Source organism: Lacerta agilis, chromosome 2 (genome assembly GCF_009819535.1).
Source record: "Lacerta agilis isolate rLacAgi1 chromosome 2, rLacAgi1.pri, whole genome shotgun sequence".
In the NCBI taxonomy this organism is placed as follows: domain Eukaryota; kingdom Metazoa; phylum Chordata; class Lepidosauria; order Squamata; family Lacertidae; genus Lacerta; species Lacerta agilis.
In genome coordinates, this window is record NC_046313.1 from 27,166,992 (window position 1) to 27,177,680 (window position 10,689).

The 10,689-nt window shown below is 51.9% G+C and overlaps 1 protein-coding gene across 1 annotated transcript; it reads left to right on the forward strand.

Moving 5' to 3' along the window:
- Positions 1-2,333: 2,333 nt before the first annotated feature.
- On the forward strand, positions 2,334-10,243 carry CBX4 (chromobox 4). Its single transcript, XM_033139016.1, has 5 exons — positions 2,334-2,465; positions 2,608-2,651; positions 3,711-3,776; positions 6,521-6,587; positions 7,790-10,243. Exons 1-5 carry the CDS (start codon positions 2,397-2,399, stop codon positions 9,176-9,178), a joined length of 1,635 nt encoding a protein of 544 aa, XP_032994907.1. The 5' UTR covers positions 2,334-2,396; the 3' UTR covers positions 9,179-10,243.
- Positions 10,244-10,689: the final 446 nt, after the last annotated feature.

The window sequence follows — 10,689 nt, forward strand, 5'->3', positions numbered from 1 at the left end:
GACCCGTTTGGCCAAAGCAGATTTGGGAGATCGTAGAAAGCCAGGCATCCCCTTCCCCTCCCTCCCCCACTAGTTTAGCGCCAGCGCGTCCCCGGTGCTCCGGTTTCCAGCAACATCTCGCGCAATTGGCTGCGAGAGAAGGGCGATTCCATCCATCCGTGTTTTAAATGCTCCCCTTTGCTGAGATTAATTCGCTTCTTCTCAGACCCGATGAGCTCCCAGAACCTCGGCCGTTTGTGGACAGAGGGCTTGGCGCTTTCCTGCCGTAACATCGCTTAGCCCATGCCGAGCCCTATTAAAGCGGGAGCAGCAAAAGATCCCTGCTGGAATTATAGCCTGGAGGCTCAATAATAATAATAAAAACAAACAAACAAACAAACAAACAAATCAGACAGCTGATTAAATCGACCGTTCCCGAAAAAAGAAAGCCACCAACTCATGGCGCCACAATAAATCAGGTACTCCCCTAAGGCGCACGACACTCCGGGACAAATGGGTCGATCGCCTTCTCATGAAACCGCCCCCCCCCCAAAAAAAACTGGGCAACTTTGCTCACGTGTGTGGGCTCCGGTTAGGCGGGGAACTGTCCAGCCTCTGGTAAACTCTCCCAGAGTTGTGGGGGAGGAAGGGAAAGGAGAATGTTAGCCGCTTTGAGACTCCTTCGGGTAGTGAAAAGCGGGATATCAAATCCAAACTCTTCTTCTTCTTCTTCTTCTTCCCAGTGGAAGCCACGATCGCGCCAATCGGGCTGGGCTCTAGTTTCCGAAAAAGGAGCCCTCTCTCCCGCCCACCTTGTGGAGCGACTGACAAGGGGGATTCGCCACTTTCCCATACACCTGGGGAATATAATCTTGTGCCCCGCAAAGCTTCCCCACCCCCATCCACGGAAGTTTTTCGGGATCTTGGCAGCGGGTCTGCTTCTCCGTCGGTCTGTCTGTCTGTGTCCACATCTTCTAAGGTTCTCCACTTCTCATCTTCCACGTGGCCCCGATCCCATCAAGAGCTGGCCAGCTCCCATCGCCTCCCCCGTTTATATCATGCCACCAAACGATTCCTTCTCTTGCCGGGACGAGGGTTACATGCTGCAGAGTTTCCCCAAAGTCTCCCACTGGGGTTCGGAGCAGAGGGCTCGCACGTGCCCCAACCCCAGCTCACTCGCACCTTTCGGGGATGCCCTGCCCTTTCTTCGCCCTCACAACTCCACCCGCTCACCTGCCACACCAGCGAAGGTTTCCATTGCCTTTTTTATTGTTCAACTTCTGCCCTTATGTGCGCTGCGTAAAGTGACAGAAGGTTCCTAAACCTTTAGTTGAAGCCTTAGGTGACCATCTCGAGAAGGGGTCCTCTCGTGGACATTTTTATTTTTTTTATTTTTAAAGGATTAACTGAGTGGGGATCCAAGATCAGAATTGAAATCCGGCAAACCGGGAGAAGCTATTCCTTCTCCAAGGAGAAGCTACTTTTCTGTCGCGAGACTAGGCTGCCCAAGAGCCGGAGTGGACCTGCTCCTCATCTCTTTTGACGTTTGACGTGGCTGAAACCTCGCCCACCCACCACCGCGTTGCCCGGTTACCCTTCTTTCCCAGATATAGACTTTGCCGGGTCCCCTTTAATCTAAAGCTTGTTCCGTCATGTTAAAAAAGGTCATTCCCCCCACCCTCACCCCATTACAGAACAAACCCCACAGCAAATAAATGGAAAACTTTGAGGATCAGCCCCTATGCTTCTGACTACGAAGCCGTCAGAAAAAAACCCATAAGGTGTTTTTTTGGGGGGGGTGCTACTTTGCAACTCCTAAGTCCTCCGGTTTGGTCCCCGAAAATGAAAATCTAGGTTCCTTCCCTGCATAAGACTTTGCCCAAGGGCACACTTGCCCCTACAGTGTTGCCATCCAGAGAGACTGAATACCATCCTGGAGACGTTTTTTGTTTTTTTTACACGGGCGGATTTCGAAATTTTAGGTGGGGGGGGGCTGACTAGGGTAGATTGCTGAGCAATGGAGCAGTCGACCCTCCCCCTCCCCCTTGCTCTCACACACCGCCTGCATGCGGGGGGAGATTAAATCGAAGCCCCTTCTCCCCCGCCTCCCTAACGTTCTGTCCGTTTCCCCTCCCCCGCTTTTCCCGCCCCTCGACGGCGCCGAGCCAATCCCCGGGCCGCTTTTCTCTTTGACAGGCAGCGAGCTCCCCGCCCCCCCCCGTGACGTCTCTGCGATGATTTGCATGAGTTGCGCTGCTGCAAGAGGCTGGAGCTCAGTTGTCTGGGAAGGCGAAGCGAACGGAGACAGCGAGAGAGCCGGAGAGCGCTGTCTGACTGCAAGACAGTCAGGGTTCCCTCCTCCCTGCCCCGCCCGATCTCACGCTCCCCTCCTCCACCCACCCACCCCCCTACCCAAAATGGAGCTGCCGACTGTGGGCGAGCATGTCTTTGCGGTGGAAAGCATCGAAAAGAAGCGTATCCGGAAGGTGAGCCGAGCGACGGTCCTTGCAGCTCCAGGGTGCAGGGCGGAGAAGGGAGGGCTGCTGGTCTGCAGACTGCGTGGTAGGGGGGTCTTTCAGGAGACTGACGTCTTTTATTTCTTCCCCTCTCCCCTTATTTTATTTGCAGGGCCGAGTGGAGTATCTGGTCAAATGGAGAGGATGGTCTTCCAAGTAAGTCCTGGGGAAGGGCGACGGGGGACCTTCGAGCGGGCTGCAGAGTCTGCTGGCTTTGCTGCCTGCTAACGCACTCCGCTTGCATGCTCCAGCAATCCGGAAAATGCCTCGGGTTTTTTTTTTTAACGCATGCTTAAAAAGGAGGGGGGAAATGCATGCATTTTGGGGGGGGGGGAGAGCAGCGTAGAGAAACGAGGCAAAGCGGTGCAGAGCCAGCAGCTTGAGAGAGAGAGAGAGAGAAGGCAAGGCGGCGACTGATGTTCAGCAGTTGCAGAAAATGGCTCCTTGGAAAGCAGGCTCCATATTGCAGAACCGAGCAGACCCGAGATCGAGGAGGGAAGGGAGGGCGAGAGCAGGAGAAGGGGGAGGACCTCCCATAAATAAATAATAGCTACATTGAATAGGATCCGATTTAAATCCTCGAATCTGGCCCGAGAAGGAGAGACACCCGGGGGAAGGCGGCCACTCACTGTCACCAGGGTGCTGCCCTACTGACTGGGAGGGGACTGCGATGAACTTGACCGTCCCTCGGTCCGTGCTGCTACTTCTGCTGGATCAGAGGAGACGTGCGGAAGCTGGGAAGCTCCGTGGGGGTCTGGATGACAGAGCCTACGAGGAGGGGGCGGGGGCGGGAAAGGCGCTGGAACTGGGTAGGATGCCGAAACAGCGGAGGGGGCAGATTTGGAGGGGGGGCTTTTGGCCCGCCGCCACATGCATGGCATTCTTCCGGAATAATAACCGCGCTAAATAAACAAGATTATCTGCTCCGCCCGCCCAGTCTACAGCCCCTCCGCCCATCCCCCAGTTCCCTGTAGCGGCTGGAGTCCTGAATGCGCACTTTGAAATCTGTCTTGGGAAGCCGGAGGGGGGCGGCGGCTAACTTGGCCAGTCTCTAAAATGGCCCCTTAACATGCAGCTTGTGTGCTTGTGTGTGTGTGTGTGTGTATGTATAAGAGCTCCCATCGAGAACTACAAATGTGAATTATTGCACTATATAGCTAAGTGGTGTGCATTTAAAATAAATAAATAAAAACCTCCTTTCATTTCCTTTGCAAGGTATAACACGTGGGAGCCGGAGGAAAACATCCTGGATCCCAGGCTCTTAATCGCCTTTCAGAACAGGTGAGAGCTTATGGCGCAAAGGGGGTGTCTGTTTTTCTGCCTGTCTGCCCGTGTCAGGAGCTGTACACCCAGATCCATTTTCGGTGGACGAGGGGGGAGCCTAGAAACAGCCACTGCTTTTGCGCGGGAGGTGCGTAGTCCCGGGGTGGGCCGCGGAGTGCCGAGGACCTTTCTTTGCTGCTGCTGTTGCTGTTGCTGCAGTAGCACAGGTCGCAGGGAGCGTGGCAGCCTTGTGCAAGCGGCGCTGCGCGTGACGGAACTCCGCTTTAACCCCTTCGCCGCTGCAGCGCAGGGACTTCCTTTACGGACGACGCTGGAGTTGCCTTGCCTCGGTCGTTGCAAGGTGGTGGGTGCTGGCACGTGACGGAAGGGAGAGGCGGCGGGTGTGCGCGCTGCTTGCCAGCTTGGCCGCTCTTGCGCTTGGCATTTTCTGAGAGCCTGCCTGGGGAGAATCGCTGCTGCGGAAACCTCTCGCAGAGAGCCCCTCCCACGTCGTGTGTGTGGCTGCAAAATGCAGCTCTCGTCGAGCCCAGGCTGCCCTAGCGGGAGATTGGGTCGACCCCACTGCATAATACGGCTCTGCTGCTGCTGTTGCTGATGCTGCCATAGGCTTGCCTTTTTGTGTGCGCCTCGTTTCCCTTAGGATTTTGGCGCAAACCGAAGTGTAAACTTGGGGAATAGGAGGCGACGTCGGGGAGAGGCACTTGCATTTTTTTTCTCCCACCACAGTCACCACTCGGTGCGTTTGCCAAGCTGCCCGAAGCTTGAGGACTCTGAGCCGTGCAGGATATGGGGGGCGGGGGGGGGCGGAGAAAGAGAGGTTGCTTCTCCAGGTGCCTGAACTGCACACCTTGGAAACGGCGCTAGTTGCTGGCTTTGCACTGACCCTGCTCCGCTCCGGCCAGCCCCTGGTGGGGGCGGCACCTCCTCAGGCTCCGCCCCTCCCTTTCCCGCGTTCGATCGATAATTTGGTTACTTTGCGGTTCAGGCGCCTGGAGCACGTTCTCCCCTCCCTCTTCAGTACATGAGTGGCCTCCGAGGCAGCGGTGGGGGGAAGGGGTGCATTATGTGAATCCTAATGAGGTGATTAGCATCCAGGGCAGTTCCTGCTTTCCTTCTCGTGTTGTGTGTGTGTGTGTGTTTGGTTTTGTGACTCCCATCTCCTCTGCAGGCAGCGCGTGGGATGGGTGGGAGGTTGGCTTCTGGTTACCCAAACACCTTCAGCGTGGGGTAAGCGAGTGCAAGGAGGGTGGAGACTTGCCTGGACTTCCCCCTCGGATGCACTTTGTCTAGGATTTGCTGTCAGCACCCATATGTTTTTGCCATTACAGTACACAAGATCTCCCTCAACTCCCAGTGCACACTTGCACCTTTCTACACTCTAGTTGCAGATTGCTATTTATGGGTGGCTTCTTAAGAGAAGCAAGAAAGGACTCAGTAAAGATTGTCTCCTGTGGCAGTCAGGGGAGTGGAAGCAGAAAGAAAAGCTTAAAAGTCTGCAGTCATTGTTTCCACCCAGGTTCTCCTAACCATGTTTATTCAGAAGTAAGCCCCTTCCCCCATGGTTTTCAGTGAGTTTTAATGACCTAGCTGTAAGCAAAACCTTAGGTGTGTTTCATTGGAAATAAACTCAACTTAGGGTGTGATTTTACTTTTCTTGGAATGCGCCCCATAAAACTAGAGGAAACCTACTTTTGAATAGACATTGATAGGATTGGACTGTCGCCTACATAAGACTTGCTTTCTCCCAAATGTTCTTCGAATTGCAGCATTTGCATTTGTTTTGACATTTTAAAATTAAAACTTCTATCAAAATGGTGGGTTAGTTGGCAAAAAAAAAAAAAAAAAAGCGGCCTCGGAAAAGATATATTTCAGCCCCATTTAAAGTGCTAAAATGGCCCCCTGAGAGACTTGGCCATAGTAATTCAATGACTTGTTTTGTTGCAAAATATCAGATTGGCTGGTTTCAAAAGCTGTTGCGTTTCTATGCCTCTTTGCATGGTTGCGGAAAATGCTGGTCTCCATGAGAACTAGATTTTTATTTATTTACTTGTCTGTGAAGTCCTAGATCTTGATAATTTCTTGGGGGTAGAGATGCAAGGCATTTCCATGCATTACACTTAACAGTGCAATCCTATCAATGTATATTCAAGAGTAAATCCGACTGAATTCGGTGGAGCTCATTCCCTGGAAAGTGTGCAGGATTGCATACTAATTTGGAGGGAGTATTTCTTATGCCCATATTGGGTTACTATGTGTATTCTGGGTTATTGCTTTTTTTAAGTTGTTCTTCCACTTGTTACCCTGCCTTAGCATTTACATGTGCAAAGCATGATAGGTGTTATCTCGGTGCTGTGTTAAATTTTCTCCCACCCTTTGCTTGTCTGTGCATTTCGTCCCTCCGCTGATACCCTGTAGGGGCTCGAGGCAGCAGTGCTTGCTGGCTTGTGTTAATTCCCCATGACCTTTTAGCATTTAGTCTTGTTGCCTTTAGTGCTGTAGCCTCCTGCTGCTGCTGCTCTGCAGTAAAAATGCTGCCTAGCTCTGTGATTCCTTACTTAGAAGTCCCACTGTGTTCATTGTGGCTTACTTCCAAGTAAGAGGGTTTAGGATTGCAGCCTTAATCTTGTGTTCACGGTTAACCCACACGGTAAAGGACATTTTTCTCTCCCTTGTCCTCTTTGGTGTGTTGTTGGGAGAGAGGTTTCCTAATTGCATCGCTATTGATTTTTATATCTCTTCAGGGAGAGGCAGGAGCAACTTATGGGGTACCGCAAACGAGGACCAAAACCAAAGCCATTGGTGGTTCAGGTAAGTCCAATCAGTTCCTCTGCTTCCTACTCTCCTAACTTTCAAAGTCAGATAAGAAAATAACAGTAGACAATTCCTGAAATGGGAATCTCGCTGAGCAAGCTGATTTTTTTTTTTTAAGAAGGCTTTCTGAACGCCTGTTCTGTTTTTGTTTAATTAATAAATATCCGCTTCCTTGTCTGGTGCCTTTCCCAGGGGAAGAGAATTTCATCTTGGTTTCATCATGCTCTGGGAGACAGCGTGTTTGTACACACACACACACACACACATGCCTTGTTAACTCTAAATAGCAGAGGAAACCCTGGCCATCCTGTGACTTCATAGGTCCTTTTGCCAGTATGTGTGGAATATATTCTGAGAAGTACCCAGCAAATGTGGTCCCTGTTGTGGGTGACCATGACTGAGCCCTCTGTGTCCCGCAAAAGAGATTTATTGGTGGAGTCTTTGAATCAGCAGAAGAAGGAGAATTCTTAGGTGTTCTCTTCCACCTTGCATTCTGTGTTTGGTAGCCCAGTTGGCTGTGAAATACACTTCCTGCTTCACTTGCGGAGACCCACAATGCAAGATGGCTGTGCCTTGGCAAGAAGTATGTAACAGGAGCCAAGGAGTGCTGTTCACAGCAGCATTGTCCCTGCCCCAGCCTGCCCCGATTTCCACATACGTTTCTTAGAAATCCTTCCCCCCTTGTGCTCCAAAGGACCATTGACTAAAAAGATTTCTTGTCGCCTCTAATTTCACTTATATCTCAGCCACTTAAGGGAAAGGTGGGATGAGGTTGTTGGACTAGGCCAGGGGTCAGCAACCTTCGGCTCTCCAGATGTTTCAGACTACAATTCCCATCATCCCTGACCACTGGTCCTGTTAGCTAGGGATCATGGGAGTTGTAGGCCAAAACATCTGGAGAGCCGAAGGTTGCCTATGCCTGGACTAGGCTTTTTAGAACAGGGTTCCCCCAAACTTGGGTCTCCAGCTGTTTTTGGATCACAACTCCCATCATCCCTAGCTAGCAGGACCAGTGGTCAGGGATGATGGGATTTGCAGTCCAAAAACAGCTGGAGAAACCCTTTAAAAACTGTTGCTGTTAAAAGTTTTGGGTCTTACAGGATCTGTTTCAGTAGGCTTGTAAAATGTGCTTCCCTCCTCTCTCTTTCAAAGCCCTTAATGGATTGTTTCCCCCCCCTCCCCGCTCCTCCTCCTTGCAGCTGCCATCCTTTGCACGCCGTTCCAATGTCCTCACTGGCCTCCAAGACCCTGCCGTGGAGAATAGGCCCAAGCTGGACCTGGGCAGCTCTGGCAAAAGCCAGCAGCATCAGTACGAACTCAACAGTAAGAAGCACCACCAGTACCAGCCCAACGGCAAGGAGAGCAACATCAAGTCTCACGGCAAAGGGAAGTACTACTACCAGCTGAACAGCAAGAAACACCACCACTACCAGCCTGACCCCAAGATGTACGAGCCCCATTACCAGCCTGGCAGCAAGGAGCCTCACCAAGGGCAGGCCTGCTTGGACCACAGCAAGAGCCCCTTGATGTCCCACATGGACAAATGGTCTCATGGCTCGGCCAAAAGCCTGCTGAACCCTGTGAAGAACCTGGGGGGTGCCGAAGGGAAGAACGGCGCAGAGAAGAACCTTTCCAGCGGCACGGGGCCGCCCCCGCCGCCCCCTCCCCGGGACGGCGTGAGCAGCAACGGGATCGGCGGCAAGATGAAGATCGTCAAGAACAAGAACAAGAACGGACGCATTGTGATTGTCATGAGCAAGTACATGGAGAACGGCATGCAGGCCGTGAAGATCAAATCTGGAGAGGCACCCAAGAAGCGAGTGGCTGAGGACAGGACTGCTAAGAGGGCGGCCTCCGAGGACAGGCAGGAGTCGTGGAAAAAGCCCGGGGCGGAGAGATGGCCGGGCAGCGACCCCCAAGGGAAATCTGGGGCAGAGCCAAGTAAAGGGCCTGCTGAGCATGGGACCAACTGCCAAAAGACTACAGCCCCTAGCAAAGAGCCACCCATTCCTGAGCAGCAGCCTCTGCAGCTCACCACCAGGCCCAACCTCGCCCCGTGGCCCCTGGACTCCAGGCCGCAGGAACAGAACTCTGCTACTGCTGCTGCGTCATGCGTTGGGCTGAACCTCTCGCCCAGTTGCGGTGGGTCGCGCAAGCGCTGCCTCTCCGAACCCCACAGGGACAAGGAGGGCGGCAAGAAGCGGCTCACTTCCCGGAGCATCAGCGCCCCCACCTGCCTTGGCCCCCCTACCCCGGAGAGACCCGAGACCCGAGGAGCGCTTCCGGCCTCCCAGCCCGAGGTCATCCTGCTGGACTCTGACTTGGACGAGCCCATAGACTTGCGGTGCGTCAAGGTGCGGGGGGACAGTGAGCCCGGCCTGGTGCACATTAAGCCAGAGGCTTTGCCAGTGCCGTCCGACCCACCGGCGCCGGAGCCTCCGAAGCCAGTGGAACGCTTTGAGGTGGAAGAAGAAGAGGAGGAGGAGGAGCCCGCGCAGGAGTTCAAGCCTTTCTTTGGGAATATAATAATAACGGATGTGACGGCGAACTGCCTGACTGTGACCTTTAAGGAATATGTGACAGTGTGAGGAGGCGCAGGCTTCAGCCCTCTCCCTGGGCAGCCTAACACATGACCGACCCCCCATCCCTCCTCCTCCTCCTCTAAGGTATTGTTCTGCCCAGAGAGTAACTCTATGGTGCCACCCGCCCAAGATCAGATGTGGCCTACGACCCCTGCCACGCCTCAGAAGAAGGGAGGGTGGGGTGCGGCGCGGCAATTCTTCGCTAGAGGGTGGTCTTCCATCTTGGTTGGTTCCTCCCGGGGGGGGGAGGCCATCTCCACCCTCCATGGGTCTCGTACACCAGGAAGTAGTCAGGGGTGGCGGCTTCCCAGTTAACTTGACGGGAGAGTTACATAGTATTATATTTTAACAGTGCTAACTTGTCGAGTCGTTCTTGCTCCCGTTTGTATGTGGTGTTGCTGAAAATGTATTGTTTGAGCTGAAGGCAGCCCCCCCTCCCCTCCAAGGTGGGCCACGCAATTATATTTATTTGTAGGTATTTATATAATGAAATATTAAGAAAAGACTAGATTTATGGAGTTTCCCTAGATTTGCCCTATATATATATATAATTATATTAAATACATATATTATATATATATTAAAAGCTATATCAGAATATTTTCATTTTCCTCCCTTTTTAAAAGCCACTTCTGGTTTTTGTTTCCCCCACTACTTTCCCTTTTCATAAAACTGCAGGACCATCCCTTTTCCTCTGGTATATATTTTTTGATACCGTGTCCAACGCATTCTTGTTTTCAGTGTGCAAAAAAAAAAAGTTAATAATAATCATTATCTAAAGCTAAACGAGCTATTATAGAAACTGCTGCTACTAGAAATGTCTAAACTATAAGCTTCCAATTATTATGAATTGCTTGAATGTAAATATTAAATGGATATGTTGAAAGTGCATTTGATGTTCTGCAGCTAGCCTAGGGTCTGGGTTGCAAAGACTAGCTGGAAAATGGGGAGGAGCGAAGGCCTGGACACCTGATGGTCACCTGTTGCTCTTTGGGGGCTGTATGCTGAAGGAAGGAAAATTGTGTGTCATGCAGTCATTGCAAAGGATTATAAACCTTTCCAAAAACAACAGGAGGTTTTGAGTACATTTATTGCAACTTTGGTTGTCCTTGGGGGCACTGTTATTGTGCATGCAATCTAAGCATATGCTGCTGTTTCGGGTCTCTGGTCCTAATCTGCAGGGGGTACTTTGGATGCAATAGGTTCTCCATTCTTGGATTAGATGACCTCTGGAATTCTTTCTCACTCGCCAGCTGAGAAGCCCACAAAGGAAGCACTTGAACTCGATGGGCAAGCTTCTGTTCTGCTTTAGTTTTCAGATGATTTCAGTTCTTAAATGGTGCAGAACAGAGCGAGGTGCCAAACGCTGCCATGCCTGACATGTATGATCATCCAACTAGTACATATGTGATTGCTTGTAAAAAAAGGGGGGAAACCTACAGAGAGGCTGCTCCTTCGATAGCATCAAAACATTATGGATCCCCCCCCCCCGCGGCATCTTAAAGGTCAGGTGTAAC